We start from the raw sequence: 21032 nt of genomic DNA on the forward strand, positions 1-21032 counted from the left end.
GATGATACTTTCTTAGAGACAGTGAGAAAGAAAGAAGGCTGTTAATATTTGCATACCTGAAAAAAGTAATAATAACCATGTATAAGAAATACCTACTTCTCAACCAACGCAATCACCGTTTTGTACACTTCCCCAATCTTTTCTCCTGCTGTTCCTAAGTCGTTGTCGTTACTTTTCCTATTTCTGTTTAGGTAACTTTGAGAGGTATTTATTAACATGTTTAAGAATTCATTTCCCCTCTCTTCATCCTAAAACTTACTTTCAATTTGTTACTGTGCAATACTATATTTAGCTTTATGTACCTTAAAGCATTTGGGGAGTATACATAACTATAAATACATAGAGAGAGCATTTTCTACATGTATGGATTGGAAACTCCCTAGAAAACTGTACAGCCATAAAACCAGCCCCATTTCCAAGTGATATAGTCAACACCATAAGGCAAAGGAAACAGTTACTATATTATACTTTTCCATTTCTCCAGAGGAGGAAGCGTTTCAATTCTAAGATCTATCACACATAACTCAAGTATCCAATATTTCAACTTTATGTCACAGAAGATATTTAAGATTAACTATTAGCTACAGAGCCATTCACCTACCAGTAAGACAGAGGATGATGGATAGCGAAGATCTCCACTTATAAAAAGACCCAAAGAGGTGAGGATAACTAAAAAATGATTTGCTAGAACCATATCCACCACTGAAAGCTCTGTGTGCTCTGAAGGAAGAAATCACACCACAGGTTCAAAAGTAAGGAAAAAGTGACGTCCTCATGAAAAGTCATCAAGTGCTGATATAAAGGAGATGCTGAAGATGAAGGCACTGTTAGTGGAATTACCTTCTCCAACTTGGGAGTAGATCATGTCTGTCAGGTTATACCACGTGGTATCATTATAATTCCAAAATCCAGAAAAGCTGAGGCCTATGTAAACACCTACCATGAGAGAAAAGAGAAACAAAGCAAGACAATTTTGCAAAGCAAGTGGCTCACTCCTACAGTGCAGGGTCTTTAGAGGACAGAGCCTGCATCTGCCCCCCTCCCAGCCCATTCCCCACCCCTGTCTCAACTCCCCTTCCTCAGTTTGAATCTCACTTCCCCAAGCACTGGAAAGATAAGAGAACTTTGGGTTACACATGGGAGTTCAGCCAACCATCTAAGTATTAAGGATTTTGTTTTGTATTGAAGGGGATCAGAATATGCCACCCCCAAATCCAGAGAGTCCTGTGATCAATCTTGATCTGCCTCAAATATCAAAGACACAGCTGCGAGTGAAAGGGAAAGGCAGTGAGGCAGAGTGTTCGAGGAGTGGAAGAGGTGTGACAAGGTCATTTTGCAGAGTGGGGACATAAACATTCCAGGGAAGAGAGAGAGGATTTCAGAGTGGCGCTGAGTGCCGGCTTGAGACTCGAGATCATGAATTTACCGTGAGACCAGCTGGTGGAATTTTAAAGTGAGACCAGTTGGTGTGCAGTTTTTTTCTAGTAATATTTTGCTATTCCAGTGGAGTAGAGGGGGTTTTAATGAGATCTGGGACTGTGCAGGCAAGGAAGAGAAGGGTAAGGAAGTTTCTGACATGTCTATAAGGAGGGACTATGAAAATTACGGTGAAGAAAGAGAAAAGTAAGAATGCTGGGTAGTGAAAAAAGTGGTGGAGACAAGATATGGGAGTCTCCATGCAATCAGAGAAATGCCAGAGAGTGAGGACGGGGGTGGAATAGGTGGTTACAGGCAGGGTGTGAGATGATTATAGCGGTGATTTTGGAAATAGTCACATCGTCAGAAACAGCAAGGTCAAGAAAATGACCATAGACGTAAGCTGGGGGAAAGATGGTTGGAGGAGAGGAGGCCCTGAAAGCATGAGTCATCCATAAGGGTGATGAAATCACCAAAAATAGTGACAAAAGGAAGGTGGTGAGGAAGGCAGGGTGCAGAGGTTAAACACATCAGTGAGGATGAGTGATGGGAAGGTCATCAAAGGATGGGAACGAAGGAGAGTTAGCAGAGTTCCTGTCGCGCAGTGGAAACGAATCCGACTAGGAACCAAGAGGTTGCCGGTTCGATCCCTGGCCTTGCTCAGTGGGTCAAGGATCCAGCATTGCCGTGAGCTGCGGTGTAGGTCGCAGACATGGCTCAGATCTGGCATTGCAATGGCTGTGATGTAGGCTGGCAGCTGCAACTCTGATTCAACCCCTAGCCTGGGAACCTCCACATGCCATGGGTACAGCACTAAAAAGTAAAAAAAAAAAAAAAAAAAAAAAAAAGAGGAAAAGTTCTGAGTTCAAAGGAAGTGGGTGTTTTGAGGGAGAAGACAAGAATAATTATTAAGATGTAGCTCTAAGGAATAAGGACAATGACCCCTTGAGACTCAGACTTGTGACATGCGAGAGGGCTGCAGGGAAAAGAATGTTCACTGGGAATAGCCAGAATATTATCATTATTATTTTTATTATTATTATTGCTATTGCTTTTTAGGGCCACATTCATGACTTATGGAGGTTCCCAGGCTAGGGGTCTCATGGCTCCACTGGATCCTTAACCCACCGAGCGAGGCCAGGGATTGAACCCACAACTTCGTGGTTCCTAGTTGGATTCGTTTCCGCTGCGCCACACTGGTAACTCTGCCAGATTATTCTTTATGGCAAGAAAGTTAAGGGACCAATTAGAGAAACAATTAGTAATATGGGGAGAGTTTGCTGATAACAGACCACAAATTCCAATGAGTGGATTTGGCTGGATGGAGAGGGACAGGAGTTTGGGTGAAATTAAAGAAAGTCCGGAACAGTACGTGGGGTAGAGTGACCATAAGTGACCTGGAGACTTTGGTGGCCAGCTGGGGAAAAGGTGGTTTCATCTAAAAACAAGTTTTCAAACTGCTTCTTCTCTTGGGACATTGAGGTGGTCTCAAGAGCGAGACCCCAAGGAGTTGAGACTGCCCCTTTTCTCCTTGACTCCCAGGTGTGTGGCAGGATGCAGAGACTGGCTCCTTTCCTGTGACTCATACAAGTAAGGTGGGTTTGGACAGAGAGGAGAGGCTCTAGCCTGGCATCCATGAAACAAAGCTGGAAAAGGAGCTGGGTTTCCGTTTGGTTGACAGAGAGGAGAAAGAGACACAATCTCTAATTAACCTAATTCAGCACAAGCAGGCATGAAAGCTAGAGATAACTAAGAGCCTGCAAGCCATTAGGAATTCTAAGAACTTTGGGGCAAGGCTATCTGTCCATTCCTATACCAATGCATACTATTTGAATCTATTACTTTATAAGAAGTCATGGTAGGGCAACCTTTCATTCTTTTTATTCTTCTTTAAAATTATGTCTGTTTTCATGTTGCTTCAGTCTCCCATGTGAATTTTGGGATTGGCTTGTCAATTTACACACACACACACACACACACACACACACACACACACTGCTATTAATTTTTCTTGGACTTGTAGCACATTGATGATAAATTTGGAGAGAATTCACAACTTTACAGTAACAGAAATTCCTGTGCATGAACATAAAATATATATTTCTTTGTCTTTTTTTAAAGCTTTCATTAAGGTGTTATAATTTCTACACAACAGGCCTTGCAGCTCTTTGATTGATTGTTTCTAGGTGCCTATTGGGGTTCATTACTTTCTGAATAGGATTTTTAAATTATCATCTTTCATTGGTTTTGGTGGAGTGGTTTTTATATATTGCTATGATGTCCTTTGATGCTGCAGCACTCCTGCATTTTTTCTGATGGTTTGTCTATTGATTCTTTTGTGTTTTTATAGATACATGTATCATCTATGAGTAACAACATTTTGTTTCTTATCTTTTAAATCTTTCGTTTCTTTTTTCCCCTTTGTATTCACTGAATTTGGGGACAAGGAGATCATACATGATCTAATAAAAATGACTAGAATTAGATGATTAGTAATTGAAATGTGTAAGGATGCCACTCAGTATTATGCAGTGATGGAAAAGCACATACATAACAAAATAATGTGAACCTTTAGAACAGCTTTACGTATTTACACACGGCAAGAATGGCAGATGGACTGGAAATGCAATGAATGGTCTTTGGGGGGAAGGAACATATTGAGGGAGGGTAGACTGTCAAGGAAATTTGGAGAGACTCCAAAGCCACTAGTAACATGCCCAAAACTCACAGAGAAAAAACAGCTTATCGCGCTAGCAAGTAGACAAGGGGACGTGATGAAGAATAAACTCTTAGGTGTTTTTAGGTAACATTTTCACTCCCTTATGCCTATGTGTTTAACTCGCACTGCCAGTTAAACATCACTGCTATAAAATACAAAGCACCAACTCCAACTTTGAAAAAAGCCACAAACTTACCATCAAGAGTTGAATCCATAATGAAGCCAAGTAAGGCCACATCATTGGCACAAGGGCATTTCGTCACTTTGAGATCTACCACATGTGGGTATACTTTACTGATGTTGTTTCTTGTCATCATAGTCCCAAGTTTCCACTGAAGAATAGGTTCTGTGTATACACAATGAAATACTACTCAGCCATAAAAAGAATGAAATAATGCCGTTTGCAGCTGCAGGGATGGACCTAGGGATTAGCATACTAAATGAAGTCAGACAAAGACAAATATCGTGGTTATTGCTTATATGCGGAATCTAATTTTTTAAAAAATGATACAAATGAACTCATTTACACAGTGAAACAGACTCGCAAATTTCGAAAACAAATTTATGCTTACCAAAGGGGAGGGAGGGATAAATTAAGAGTCTGGGATTAACATATACATGCTGCTATATATGAAACAGACAACAACAAGGACCTACTGTATAGCACAGGGAACCCTGCCCAATATTCTGTAATAATGTATATGGGAAAAGAATCTGAAAAAGAATGCACATATATATATGTATACTTTAACTGAATCACTTTGCTGAATCACTAACACAATACTGGAAATCAATATTGCAAGAAAATTTTTAAAAATAGGTCAATTCTCGTTTTCTAGAGTAAGAGGAATGAGATCTAATTTCCTTGCAGGGGGCCTGGCAAGATCATATTGCAGAAGAGCATGTGAAATGGGAGGTACTGCTTTGAACATCTTTGTCTTTTTTTTTTTTTTTTAGGGCCACTCCCGCAGCATATGGAGGTTCCCAGGCTAGGGGTGGAATCAGAGCTGTAGCCACTGGCCTACGCCAGAGCCACAGCAATGCGGGATCCGAGCTGTGTCTGCGACCTACACCACAGCTCATGGCAACGCCGGATCCTTAACCCACTGAGCGAGGCCAGGGATCGAACCCACAACCTCATGGTTCCTAGTAGGGTTCATTAACCACTGAGCAACCAAGATGAATGGGAGGATTTTGTTCTTCTGAAAAAATGAGAAAAGAGAATACAAAAAGTAAGCCAGGACAGTTTGACAGAGTACTGCTAAATTTCAAAAATAATCAAAGGACTTTTAAGAAGAGAGATTCATTCAGGCGCAGCTGTTTACATTTTGGCAATGTGACTCTCCTCCATCTCTTCATCAAATTTTCAATAAAATCTGCTGCAAACCAGACTTTATGCGATATATATTTCATTTGTGCAAAGCGAGAAACTAAGTTTCCATTTAGGTTGACATAGTGTAGCACACAGACCCCACACAAGGGTGGCCAAGAAAGGAAAGAAACACAATTTATAACCAAATTAATTCACTCTAAAATTCAAAGAGATCTGGGGCAAGGCAGCTACCTTTCCAGGATACAGCGTGTGTATACAGACAATTAATGACCAGATCTTAGAAGACGGGGAGATTTGAGCTTACATTTGGGACATTGTAATTCTGTTCTTGATGTATATGGGTCTATTTCCTTCATTTTATCAGAATATATCACATGTATTTGTTTTTTCTCTTATGGATGAACATTTACGTTGTTTTCGGTTTTTTTCTGATTACAAATAACGTTGCATTAGATAGGCTTGTATGTGTCTCTCGGCATATATGCAGCTTTCAATCTTTGCATATCAGAATTGCCTACGAATTTTTTTTATAATGGTTTTTATTTTTTTCATTATAGCTGATTTATAGTGTTCTGTCAATTTTCTGCTGCACAGAAAGGGGACCCAGTCACACATACACATATACATTCTTTTTTCTCACAGTATCATGCTCGGTCACAAGTGACCAGACATAGTTCCCAGTGCTACACAGCAGGATCCCATTGCTTACCCATTCCAAAGGCTAGAGTTTGCATCTATTAACCTCAAATTCCCTGTCCCTCCTACTCCCTCCCCTTCTCCCTTGGCAACCACAAGTCTGACCCCATCTGAAGATGATCAGAGTTTAATCAGTATATGGTGGGGTCAAGAGATCATTACTTTTTTTTTTTCCTTCCAGTTCTGTGACATAACTGGCACACAGCATCATATAAATTTAAGGTGTTCAACAGAATGATTTGACTTACACACATGATTACCCGCACAATATGTTTAATGAATATTCATCACCTCATATAGATACAAAATAAAGAAAAAGGCAAAAAATAGGACTTACTATCTTAATGAACTTCATAGTTAACATAGAGCAGTGTTAATTCTATCAGTCATGCTGTGCATTACATTCCTAGTCCTGATTTTTCTTATAGCTGGAAGTTTGTACCTTTTAACTACTTTCATCCAGTTCTCTCTTCCCCTACCCTTCCGCCTCTGTTAACAATAAATCTGAACTCTTTGGCTATGAGTTTGTTTTTCGAAGTATAATTGACCTACAGCATGTTAGTTCCTCAAGCATAACACAGTGATTTGATAGTTCTACATATGATGAAATGATCCTCACTATAAGTCTAACATGTCATCATTCAAATATATTACATTATTTTGGACTATGTTCCCCATTTTGTACATTTCATCCCCATGACTCATTAATTTTGCAACTGGAAGTTTGTACCTGTTAATTTCCCTCACCTATTTCACTCATCCCCCTATCCACCTCCATTCTGGCAACCACCTATTTGTTCTCTAGATCTTTGTTTCTTTTTTGATCTGTCTGTTCATTTATTGTTTCTTAGATTCCACATATAAGTGAAATCATATAGTATTTGTCTCTCCCTGTCTGACTTATTTTGCCTAGCATAATCCCCTCTAGATTAATCCATGTTTTTGTAAATGGCAAGATTTCGTTCTTTTTCATGGCTGAGTAATATTCCATTGTATATGTATACACCACATCTTCTTTATCCAGTCATCTATTGATGGGCATTTAGTTTCTTCCATTCTTGGCTATTATAAATAAATAAGGCCATAATAAACATAGGGGTGCATATATCTTTTCAGATAGTGTTTTCATTTTCTTTGGAAAAATACCCAGAAATGGAATTGTTGGAACACATGGTAGCTCCATTTTTAATTTCTTGAGGCATATGGAAGTTCCTGGGCTAGGGGTTGAATTGTAGCTCCAGCTTCCAGCCTACATTACAACCACAGCAACAGGGGATCCGAGCTGCATCTGTGACCTACACTGCAGCTTGCAGCAGTGTTGGATTTTTAACCCACTGAGCAAGGCTAGGGATGAAACCTGCATCTTCATGGACAGTATATCAGGTTCTTAATCTACTGAGCCATAATGGGAACTCCTATTATCTTTTTATAATATTCATTCTGATAGATGTGAAGTGATATCTCATTGTGGTTTTGATTTATATTTCTCTGATGATGAATGATGTTGTGCATCTTTTCATGCACTTTTTGGTTATCTCTATGTCTTTGGAAATTTTTCTATTCAGGTCCTCTGCTAATTTTTTAAAAGTCAAAGTTTTTTCTTTTATGTTGAATTGTACGAGTTCTTTGTATATTTTATTTTTATTTATTGTTTTATTATTTTTAATAGTTATATCCCCAATATTTTTCTACTGTACAGCATGGTGACCCAGTTATACATACATGTACACATTCTATTTTTGCACTTCATGCTCCATCATAAGTGACCAGACATAGTTCCCAGTGCTACACAGCAGGATCTCATTGCTAATCCATTCCAAAGGCAATAGTCTGCATCTATTAACCCCAAGCACCCCAACCATCCCACTCCCTCCCCCTCCCCCTTGGCAACCACAAGTCTATTCTCCAAGACCACAATTTTCTTTTCTGTGGAAAGGTTCATTTGTGCCTTATATTAGATTCCAGATATGTGATATCATATCGTATTTGTCTCTCTCTTTCTGACTTACTTCACTCAGTATAAGAGTCTCTAGTTCCATCCTTGTTGCTGCAAATGGCATTATTTTGTTCTTTTTATGGCTGAGTAGTATTCCACTGTGTATATAAACCACATCTTCCTAATCCAATCGTCTGTTGATGGACATTTGGGTTGTTTCCATGATTGAATATTTTGGATATTAACCCCTTAGATATATCATTTGCAAATATCTTCTCCCATTCAGTAGGCTGCCTTTTCATTTTGTGGATAGTTTCCTTCACTGTGTGAGAGCCTTTTAATTTGATGTATTCCCATTTGTATTTTTGCTTTTGTTTCCTTGGTGTGAAGAGATAGATCTAAAAAAATATTGTTAAGACTGATGTCAAAAAGTGTACTGCCTATGTTTTTCCTAGGAGTTTTTTAGTTTCAGGTCTTACACTTAATCCATTTTGAGTTTATTTTTCTGTATATGGTGTGAAAAAATAGCCCAGTTTGATTATTTTGCCTGTAGCTTTCCAGTTTTCTGAACACCAATTACTGTAGAAACTATCTTTTCCTCCATTAAATATTCTTGCCTCCTTTGTCATAGATTCATTGACCATAGAAATGTGGGTTCATTTCTGGGGTCCCTATTCTGTTCCATTGATCTATGTATCTGTTTTTGTGCCAGCACCACACAATTTTGATTATTGTAGTTTTCTAGCACAACTTGAAATCAAGGAACATAACACTTGTAGCTTTATTATTCTTTCTGAAGGTTGTTTTAGCTATTCAGGTTCTTTTGTGTTTTGATAAAAATTTTTAAATTATTTGTTCTAGTTCTGTGAAAAATGTCATTGGTGTTCTGATAAATATTGCCTTGAGCGGTATGGCCATTTTAACAATGTTAATTCTTGTTTTCTTAACAATTCAGCCAATGATTGGAGCATTTAGTCCATTTACATTTAAAGTAAAATTATTGATAGGTATATACTTATTGTCATTTTGTTCATTGTTTTCTGACGTTTTGTTTTTTGGTTTTTGTTTTTTATTCTTTTCTCGTTCTTCTCTTCTTTTGCTCTCTTCCCTTGTGATTGATGACTATCTTTAGTATTATGTTTGCAGTCATTTCTCTCTTTTGTTTACCCATTACAAGTTTTTGGTTTGTGGTTACCATAGAACAACCTATGTACATGATTGTTTACATGCTAAATACATCATTATTTTAAGTTGATTATTTCCTAAGTGGGTCTGAACCAGGCTCCTTTCAACTTCCTGCCTCTGTGTAGGGCAGTGTGCACACATTAAGAACAACATTCTCTGTTTCCACACACAACCCCCAGTGGCCTTCAATGCCCAGCATTTTGGGAGCTTGTCTTCTCAGTGCAGGACCTCTGGTCTAGGAAGCCGGATGTGGCGCTTGGACCTCTTGCTTCTTAAGAAGACCACTCCAATTGTTTTAATTCTCCCATTTGTGGGTCGCCTACCTAGGGGTGTTCATCTTGACTATGCTGTGTCTCTACCCTTCTCACTCATCTCATTGTGGTTCTTTCTTTATGTGCTTAGTTGTGGAAAATCTTTTCTGCTAGTATTCTGGTCATTCTTCTAGATAATTGCTCTGTAAATAGTTGTAATTTTGGAATGTCTGCCGAAGGAGGTGAGTTCAGGGTCGTCCTACTTCACCGTCTTGGCCCTGAATCATCACTACTTTCCCTTCCTTCCCTCCTTCCTTCCTTCCTGTCTATAGGTCTTCCTTCCTTTCTTCCTTTTCTTCCCGTCCTTTCTTCCTTCTCTTTCCTCCCTTTGGCTGCTTCTGCAGCATATGGAAGCTCCTGGAAGTTCCTATGCCATAGCTGCAGCGATGCCAGATCCCTAACCCACCAGGCCCAGGATCAAACCCTTGCCTCTGTAGCAACCTGAGCTGCTGCAGTCAGATCCTTGACCCTCTCACCACAGTGAGAACTCCATCATGACCAGGTTTCTTAAAACTACTCAGATGATTCTTTCCATAAGATAAAATATTTTTTTTTTTTTGTATTTTGTCTTTTTGTTGTTGTTGTTGTTGTTGCTATTTCTTGGGCCACTCCCGCGGCATATGGAGGTTCCCAGGCTAGGGGTTGAATCGGAGCTGTAGCCACTGGCCTACGCCAGAGCCACAGCAACGCGGGATCCGAGCCGTGTCTGCAACCTACACCACAGCTCACAGCAACGCCGGATCGTTAACCCACTGAGCAAGGGCAGGGACCGAACCCACAACCTCATGGTTCCTAGTCGGATTCGTTAACCACTGCGCCACGACGGGAACTCCAGATAAAATATTTATTTATTTTTACTCTGCATCCTACATGGCACCATATCAAAGTGGGAGCAAAATAATAAAAGTAAAAATGGAAGGTGAGGATAAATCAAAATCCAAGACTGAGGGATTTTTTCCCTATATTATATAGCACTACAGGTGATCCCAAAATTGGGCTATATATAAGATCACTGAAAAAGGAAAGCCTAGTCAGTCCTATTCTTCAGTGTTCATAACCTTAAAACAATCAATTTTTTATGAAAAAATACAAATGTTCTAAGACTGAGCAAGAAGTTTTGCTTAGTGATCCTCACAAAGTAGACTGTGAGGCAGTAAACAGTATCTTCTCAAACAGCTTTATAGAAGACGCAAAAACTAACTTTACAGAGCCATTGTTTGTGATGACCACCCAATATAGTTATAGAAAAAAAACTTTCCACATTTGTATAGTACTCTATGCAGATCTCTATAAACAATTACACATGCGTATTTAATTCTATGTCTGCCTCATCAGATTGCCAGCCCCTCAAGGGTCAGGATCATCCTTATTTATTTATCTCTAGCACTTAGCACAGAGTCTAGCATACAGTAGGCTATATGATTTGTTGAAAGAATATTACAAATTCCACTTTACTTTTATCTACTGGCATTTACCTCGAACCCTATCCAATAGCGTTCCTTCAGTATTATAAATATTTAATCCGTGTTGTAAAGTGATCCTGACTAACCATTCTTCTACAGCTGCAATATCTGTTTGAAAACAAAAGGCAAACAATCAGCAATTTTTTTTGTCACATTGGCAAAACTGAAGGCTATATGAACATTACCAACAACAATGATCTTTCATTTCCCAATCATTTTGATTGCATTTCTATGTTTTCCCATGATTTTCCTACAAATATTTGGTCATAAAATAAGAAAAAAGAATTATGAAGTGATCTTATCACCACAGCAATGAATCCAGATAATAAGATTGTAGATTATAATTTTTCTCTGAAAGTAATCATAGCTTGATAAGAAGCAAATTGTGACACTTCAGGTGAAGTGGTATATTATTTGAAAGTAGACCATGATTAGTTAAAATATATAGTATAAACTTTAGGGCCAACACTTAAAGAAATTGAAATAATAATAAGCCAATAGTTGAGATAAAACAGAATCATAAAAAATAATATGAAGACAGAGAAAGAAAAGTCAAACAGAAGAGATGGGACAGCTAGAAAACAACCTAATAGTAGATTTTAATAAAATCATACTAACAACTACATTAAATGTAAGTAGCCTAAAATACTAATTAAAAGCAGATTTCCAGATTAGATACAAAAATCAAGACTGAACAATATGCTATCTCTAAGAAACCCGCTTTAACTATAAAAACATAAATCAGTTAAAAGTTAAAGACTGTGTGGTCCTGGGTATGCCATGGGCGATGAACTCAGCCTGGGAGCTGCTGCAGCAGTTGCACCCAGGAGCTCTAACCAGGATACTCATGAAGAAGATGCCTGACCCAAACACCTTAGCAGCAAAAGCTCTCATGTCCACCCAGGCCTAGGGTGGATCTGTGCACCACCTTCGGTGGCTGCTGAAGCAGCTGGTCATGATGTAGATCAAGTGCTATTCATGCTTCTTGTTACCACTCTCTATCAAGCAGTTCTTGGATTTGGGGAAAGATAATGGTATGAGGAAACGTGATATACTTGTCTACAAAAGGAGCTTCCTGCACAACTGGTGAACACAATGAGAGCAGTCAATCTTCTGATGGAAAACTTAAGTGGACTTTAGCATGACTGGTTCAAAGGTGGTATATGCATATCTTTCTTGAACTTTTATTTTTGATTTTTTTTTTTTTTTTTTTTGTGGCCGCCCCTGTAGCACATGGAAGTTCCTAGGCTAAGGGTCAAAGAGGAGCTACAAATGTGGGCCTACAGCACAGCAACACTAGATCCAAGCCTCACCTGTGACCCACGGTGTAGCTTGCAGAAACACCAGATTCTTAACCCACTGAGTGAGGCCACGGATCATATGGACACTCTGTCAGGTTCTTAACCCACTGAGCCAAAACAGGAACTCTGCTCTCTTGAACTTTTAAAATACGAAAAAAAGAGCCCTGAGAATCCACAGGTCTTGGAAAATTTTCTACAAGTCTCGACAAAAATCAGAAAAGAAACAATGATGCAGTTCCCATATGGTTACATGAAGTGATTGAATATCAGGGAAAGTATGAGCTTCATTAGCAGTTATTGAATATTTTCTGGATTGGTTTTATACCAACTCTAACTCTTCACACATGCGTACATATTTTTTTTTTCTTTTTATGGCTGCACCTATAGCATATGGAAGTTCCTCGGCCAGGGGTTGAATCAGAACTGTGGCTGTGTCCTTTGCCACAGCCATGGCAACATCAGATCTGAACCACATCTGTGGCCTACCCCATAACCTGGCGGCAATACCAGATCCTTAACCCACTGAGCAAGGCCAGGGATCGAACCTGCACCCTCACAGAGACAATGCTGGGTCCTTAACCTGCTGGGCCGTAATGAGGACTCCCTCACATGCATATTTAACTAGCACACATTTCTGTTTCATGATGATATTACTCTTGCTTATCCTAAACCCACAGGACATACTAGCCCCATTTGTAATGTCATTCACTTAGTGAAAGATGTATATGAAACAGCCAAAGACAGTGTGAATAGCATTAACTGGTAGTTCCAGAGCTGGAAGTTGAAGAGTTTCAAGGCCAAACTGATTCAGGTAGTATCTATGCCTTCACATCTAGTTCACATGCTATTGAAGAACTCAGTGAGAACAACAATAGAACTGCATGAAGAGTTACAGAAAGGAGGGCTATCTGGGTGTTAAACCCCTCTTTACTTTGGGTTAAGAAGATGTATCCATTAGATTAGTGACCAAGGTGATGGTGTCCCATTCTGAACAATAGCCCCATAGTTATGCCAGTGCTTGAATGTCTGTTTTCTCTATATCAGCTGGACATTTTTCATGAAGTCCTTCCTAAAGCTACTCCAGTTCTTCCACTGAACTAGTACCTTGAGTCATTTTTCATTGTACCTTGTTGCAATGTGGTTAGTGCCTGACATAAAAGAGCACAGCCTCCCTACGGGTCTTGCAGCTTCATACCCTCCACTTCCTTATTATAGAATCAAGTATCTATAATCTCTACAGATTCTGAACTTCTTCAGCAAATACCTACTCTTGCTCTTTGTTACCAAGTATCATGCTTGTTCCAGACCATCACATAGGGCCCAAGGTATCTGGAAGTTAAAGACATTAGTTGAGTCTGTCCTTTTTTGTTGTTTTTTTGTCTTTTTAGGGCTGCCACTGCATCATATGGAGGTTCCCAGCCCAGGGGCTGAATCAAAGCTGTAGCCGCTGGCCTACACCACAGCCACAGCAATGCCAGATCCGAGCCACATCTGCGACCTACACCACAGCTCACAGCAACCCGGATCCTTAACCCACTGAGTGAGGCCAGGGATTGAACCTGCACCCTCATGGATGCTAATCAGATTCATTTCTGCTGAGCCACCATGGTAACTCCATTTGAATCTGTCTTGATCATTCAGTATGCTGAGGTCCTTCCTCCTTTATATGCATCTCTCCTGCACTCTCTAGCTTCGATTTATGCCTTCCTCCATCTCATTATAGTCTCACTGTGAGGCAGCTGTACTTTTGTATTAGACCTTACTTGTTACTCCACTGATTTTATTTTAAGATTCTTTTATATACTTCTGTTCTGTTGATTACTGTATTCTTAAAGTTGTCCTGGGGAAATAAAAGGGGGAAAAGATGAAAAAAATATATCATGCAAATACTAATCAAAAGAAAGCTGTGCTGGCTATTTCAATACCTGACAAAAGAGATTTCAGATCAAGATAATATCAGGAATAAAGAGGGGCAGTACATATGATAAAGGATCAATGTACTAAAAAGTTACCCTAAATGTGCACATGCCTAACAGGGCTTCGACATAAATGAATCAAAAGCTGACAAAGCTGAAAAGATAAATAAGCCAATCCACAAGTATAATTGAATATTTTGACACTCCTCTCTAAGTAGTTGACAAAATCAGTGAGGATATAGAAAATCTGGATAACACTATCAACCAACTGACCAATTAACATTTATAGAACACTCCTGCTAAAAACAACAGCAAAGTAAATATTTTTTTCAAGTGCACATGAAAGATTCACCAAAAAGGCCATAAAAACCTTTATAATACAAACTATCATACAAAATATGTTCTCAGAACAGAACGGAATTAATCTAGAAAAATCAACAATAGAAAGATATCTGGAAAATTCCCAAATATATGGACATTTTACAACACACTTCTAAATAATGACAAGTCATTGGGAATTAGGAAATATTTTGAACTGCAAGAAAATGAAAACATATCAAAATTTATGAGATACAGATAGAGCAGCGCTAAACAGAAATGTGGAGGAGTAAAATATTTACATTAAAAAAAGAAAGACCTCCAATCAATTATCTAGGGCAGGGACTGAAAGAAACAGTCTTATAAAGTGTCAAATAATAAATATTTGGGGCTTTGTGGGCCATATGGTCTCTGTCTTAACACTTCAACTGCTATGATAGCATGAAAGCAGCTATAGAAAACATAAACACATGAGCATGGCTGTGTTCAAAAAAAAACTTATTTACAAAAACAGGCAGTAGACCAGATTTAGCCTGCAAACTGTAGTTTGCCAACCTCTGATCTAAAGGTTCCCAACTTAAGAACTAGGGGAAAAAAAAAAAAGGAGCAAAGAAACCCAAAGCAAGTAGGATGAAAGAGTGAAATCAATGAAACGAAGAACAGAAAAGCAATACTTGTAATCAGTGCAATCAAAAGATGCTTCTTTGAAAGGATCAATAAAATTTATGCACTGCTGCTAGAATACTCACAAAAGAAATAAAGATGCAAATAACTCATGCTAGAGATGAATAGGCCACCTAACTACAGACCCTTTACGGATAATAAAAGAGTATCACAAAAATTCTCCTGTCATGAATTCAACAATTTAGATGAGATGGACAAGTTCCTTGAAAGACACAAACTGCCAAAAATGCACTTCAAAAAATAAACAAAAAACAAAACCTTGCATATATATTCCCATATCTATTAAGGAAATTAAATTTGTAGTTTAAATGCTTCTCACAAAGAAAGCTCCATGCCCAGAAATCTTCAGGTGAATCTTGCCAAACATTCAGTGAAAAAATGATCCCAATTCTAGAAAAATCCTTCCCATAATATAGGAGGGAACTCTGTCCAACTCTTATTATTTCCCTTTTTTAGAAGTGAGCTTTATTTTCAGTGCAATTTAGATCTAAAAGCCTGCATACTTACTTTGTCCTCTGATCAGGTTTATCTACCAATCAGGATTTCAAAAACCACAACAAGCAATCAAACACCTGTGGGATTCTGGGCAGTGCCCACCTGCGTTTCATTTTGGCAATTAAACCAGGACTCCTTTCAAAGAAGCTGCTGTGCAAAACGCTGTATTTCCTAGAATAAGGTTCATTGTTTTTCCGCCTTAAATTCACCCACTTGAAAAGCAGACTCAGAAAACCAAGCTTTCAGAACTCAGTCCCAATATCACTACATAAATGTCTTTCATTCTAGCAACTGTAAAATTAATGGCCACGAAAATTCCTTTATTTAACAGAGGGCTTCAAGACAAGGCAAAATTTCTCATAACACCCTCGTCTGCTCTTGCCACTGTCTTCTGTTGGAATCAGTAATACTTCAGCCTTAAAGTCCTGGGAACTGCCTCAGCTGCCAAGCAGAGCAGGATTCCACTGGGGGGGAATGTGGACAGGGGGCCCCTTGCTGGTCTCAGTACTGCTGTCAAGCCCAGAAAGAATGAACTTGCTCCTTACTCATAAACACCGTCCAATGAGGAGGTTACCATAAAAAGTAGAAGACCAACTTTCTGCCCAGATGCCTAGATTAAAAAAATTTCTTATTTTTTTAATTTTTAAAAAATTTTTTAAAAATCTGTGTGATTCAACCCAAAAGATGATTATGAAAAAGAAAATCAAGATATAGAAGCAAGTTTCTATTGAAAGCTTGATAGAAGATGGATTCCAATGTGATAAAAAAAATCCTAGGTATGCTCTTTGTCTATGGAGAATACAAGGTTATCAGCCTCTTGTAAAAGCCCTCCTGAAACTCCCAGTAGACAGCATTTCAAGGCAGAGACCAAAGTGAAAATGCCTTTGAAAGGAAAACAGTGATGTGACTGGGAAACCACGTGCATCTTAGCCAACATTTTCCCACCTACCACGAGCTTGGGTATTCTGGTAAGGTCACCGACTTTCCAGTCAAAAACACTCCTGAAGTCCTTGGGAACGAAGGGACGGAGACCCGGCATCTGGGCAGGTGTGTTCCTGGTTCCATATCTGGGACTCAAGAGCCAACAGCAGGATTCTGTCGGACTCATGAAAAGTTCCCCAGGGTAATGAGATTCTGACGTGTCTAAGGCTCAGTAAGAGCATAAGGCTGGTATCACCTGTGCTGGGTTCCCTCGGCTCCTTCCCAAAGCCCTGAGTGCCCTTTCTTTTCAGCTTCAAGTTGAGCACTGCCCCCAGCGGTCATCAGCAGCGTCCTGAACAGCTGAGCAACTCAATTTATAAATACAGCATTACCAGACACCGAAAAGAGATAAAGACATTACAAGAAAATAAAACTCCAGGCTGATAATCCCAAGAACGCACTCGCCAAATGAGTCCAGCAATACCTAAAAAAGAGAACACATCATAATGAAGAGCTGTTAATCCTAGGATTGCAAGGCTGCTTCAGAATTCAAAAATGAATCAGTGGAATTCTCTGTGTCAAGGGACAAGGAAGAAAATCCTTATAATCATCTCAACAGAGGCAGAAAGAGCATTTAACAAAATTCAAAACCAATTCATGAACTCAGCAAATTAGGAAGAAAAAAGAATTTCCTTAACCTGATAAAGGTCATCTCCAAAATACCGACAGATAACATCATACCTAATGATGAAAGGCTGAATATTTTCTCCCTAAAGTTGGAAAGAAGGCGGAGATGTCCTCTCTTACTATTCCTACTCAACATTGTACTGGCAGTCCTACCAGTACTATAAGGCCAAAATAAATACGTAAATAAATAAATACATATTAAAATAGAAGAAATAAAATTATCTCTATTTCTAGATGGATGATTATCCATATAGAAAAATCTCAAAAGATTACTAGAACCAATAAGTGAATTTAACAAGGTTGCAAGATATAAGGTCAATCTACAAAAATCATATTATCAATGAACAATTATAAATTAAAATATTTAAAAATAAATTCTTTTTTTTTCTTTTTTAGGGCCACACCTGCAGCATATGGAAGTTTCCAGGCTAGGGGTGGAATCAGAGCAAGTTGCCGGCGTACACCACAGCCACAGCAATGTGGGATCCGAGCCGTATCTTCTACCTACACCACAGCTCACAGCAATGCTGGATCCCTGACCCACTGAGTAAGGCCAGGGATTGAACCCACATCCTCATGGATAATAGTCAGATTTGTTTCTGCTGTGCCACAATGGGAACTCCAAAAAACAACTATTTAAAATAACACCAAACTCATGAAATACTTAGAAATAAATTTTTAAAAGTAAATGAAAGATCTCTATGCTGAAAACCACAAAAGCCTAATGAAATAAATCAAAGGAGCTGTCAATAAATGGAGAGGTATACTATGTCCATGACTGGAAGACTCAATATTGTTAGGATGTCAACTTTCCCTAAACTAACCTATATATTCAATGCAATCCTAAAACAAACAAAAAAATTACAGCAGAATTTTTTTTCAGAACTAAACAAGTTGATCTTAAAATTTACATGCAGCATCAAAAGAACTAAAAGAATGAGAAAAAGGTCAAAGTTGAAGAGTTAGTATTACTAGTTATAAGCTTATTATTTATAAAGCTAAAGTAATCGAGACAGTGTGGTATTGGTTAAGAATACAGAGCCTGAAATGCAAATTAATGGAGGCAAAATAGCTTTTACAACAATGGTGCTGTAATAATTGGATATTCATATTTCACCTAAATTAACCTCAATCTATGTAACATGTAAAAATTCACTCAAATTCACTCATAGACATAAATATAAAACCTAGAACCATGCACTTCTAGAATTAAATATAGGAGAACTTTTACGAACTTGAGTTAGGCAAAAGTTTCATAGGTATGATGCCAAAAATATACTCCATAAAATAAAAAACTGACAAATTAGACTTCATCAAAATGGAAAACTCTGATCTACAAAGGACATTCTTAAGAGATGAAAAATACAAGCCATAGACTGGGAGAAAATATTTATAAAGCATATATCTGAGAAAGGAGTGGTATCCAGATAACATAACAAACTTGCAAAAGATTTGAATAATTGACCAAATGGCAAATAAGCACACAAAAAATCTTCAATGCCATTAGCTATTAGGGAAATACAAATTCAAACCATAATTAAATGCCATTATACACCTATTGGAATAGCTAAAATTAAAATCATATATATTAATAATATAAATATACTTTATATTAATATACATATTATATAAATATTCACATATGTACATGTGTGCCTATATTCAAACACATACACACCCTTAAATATACTAAGGGCTGACGTGGATCCAGATAACCTAGTGGAGATAAGACCCAATGACACAGCTACTTTGGAAAATAGTTTAATTTCTTATAAACTTAACTCTTAACACAGTAATCCTACTACCTAATATTAGCTAAATGCAACAAAAATTTGTGTTCACACAAGGATAGGTATAAAAATTCCTTTAGTGGGTTTATTCATAATTGCCCAAAAGTGAAAAAACCCAAATGCCCTGCAACAAAGTTAACTGTGTGTATCTATACAGTGGAATACTACCCAGTAAGAACATGTAAGAAACTACACCATAGATGTATCTCAAATAAATTACTCCAAGTGAAAGTAGTATACAGCTGCTCAAAAGGCTACATATTTGATGATTCCATTTATATTCCATTGACTCCTCAATAGACAAAACGACAGGAAGAGTAACCGATCTGTGGTTGCTGGGGCCCAGGAGATGGAGAGTTGACTAAAGCTGGAGTAATTTTGTTAGATAATGGAACTGTTCTAAATCACGATTAGTGATTACGCAATTGTATACATCCGTGAAAACTTAAAGAGCTAGGCAGTAAAAAGGGTATATTCTACTCAATGTAAATTATGCCTTATTTTAAAGTGAAAAAAAAAAGAACACATGATGAAGCATAAATCAAGGAGGGACTCTTTTTTACCCACAACAGCTCTACGTAGTTCAAACTTCAAACTGCCTTCACCACTTTTTAGCGATCACCAAATCTCCATATGGCTCCACAGGCCTCAGTTAAATCATTCAAAAATGGAGATAGTAATAGTACCTAACACATAGTGAGTAACAAATGAATTGAGACGGGTAACGTGTTTAGAGTTGTGTTGAAAATATAAGAATTTGATACATGCCACCTGTAAATTCTATCACTGTGATGATTATTTTGTGGCTTTTTCTTTTTCTACTCTTCCCAAGACTTTACAGACATAGTGTTCAAATTCATGGCATGGCACCAAATAATACACTAATAGGGAGGAAAAGGTGAATGAGCTAACATGATCTCCTTTCCCCAAACAAGTGCTTCCTTGATTTCTAGTATATTACTAATATTAGACCATCTTCTTTTATCCCACTATGAATTCAAATGTGGAAACCAGTGTGCAAAAAAGGAAAAATCAATATGGATTTACAGAAAATAGATAAAACAGGGTGAAAGTATTCCCTGGGTTCTTGATGGTTCTCCATTTATTACTTCTAGTTCCTTCCTATAACCTGGCTGCATTTTTGTCTTTGGTTTCCATAACAAAAATACATTTAGTCTTTTTCCTTAAGTGAAGTTGAGATGGTTTTTGTTTCTTGTACCTATCTCAATAAACTAATATAACACTTATAATTTTTAAACTATGGGAATGTATCTCGTGCCTGAAGTTCTACTAGCTTAGTCTAATAGCTCAATACTCACAACTTCTAGAATCTGACTTTCTTCCTTTTTCCTTCTGGGTATTTATTTACAGTAGCATACAAACTAGGTTGATGCAACTGCACTTAATAGTAGACTTGATGGTAAAATAATATATTACTTATTACATTTTAAAATTAATGATTTTATTTCATTAAAATTAATTGGTACCTGAATTTCTCAATATTATAATTTTCAAGTTCTAGAAAATGAATTTAAATAAATGCTATGTATGTCAGAACCATCTATCTATAATTGCCAGATAAAAATACAGGAAGCCCAACTAAATCTGAATTTCAGATGAATCACTACATAGTTTTTAGTAAGTACATATGTCCCCCAAACCACAGGAGACATTAACATGGGAAAACAAATCATTTTTAAAATAATAAATGGTTTTTATTTGATAAATTTGGCAATATAGACCCATGAGTAAAAGAAATCAGATCACTCTTACCTGTATTTTTGGTAATGTTTTCTCTGGGAATATCAATCAACCAGTAAACCCGATCACTGAACTTGAATAAAGAAGACATCAGAAAACA

General features: G+C 37.9%; 1 protein-coding gene across 1 annotated transcript in view; it reads right to left on the bottom strand.

Annotated features, from left to right (window-relative positions):
- CATSPERB (cation channel sperm associated auxiliary subunit beta) overlaps window positions 1-21032 on the bottom strand; it is a 91813-nt gene that overhangs the window by 60440 nt on the left and 10341 nt on the right. The window contains exons 4-8 of the mRNA XM_021099620.1: window positions 20945-21005; window positions 11072-11167; window positions 4332-4481; window positions 841-936; window positions 602-720 (exon numbers count right to left, since the gene is read on the bottom strand). Coding sequence (XP_020955279.1) covers window positions 602-720; window positions 841-936; window positions 4332-4481; window positions 11072-11167; window positions 20945-21005 — 522 coding nt within the window. The remainder of the gene's footprint in view (window positions 1-601; window positions 721-840; window positions 937-4331; window positions 4482-11071; window positions 11168-20944; window positions 21006-21032) is intronic.

The sequence above is a fragment of the Sus scrofa genome, chromosome 7 (genome assembly GCF_000003025.6).
Source record: "Sus scrofa isolate TJ Tabasco breed Duroc chromosome 7, Sscrofa11.1, whole genome shotgun sequence".
Lineage (NCBI taxonomy): Eukaryota > Metazoa > Chordata > Mammalia > Artiodactyla > Suidae > Sus > Sus scrofa.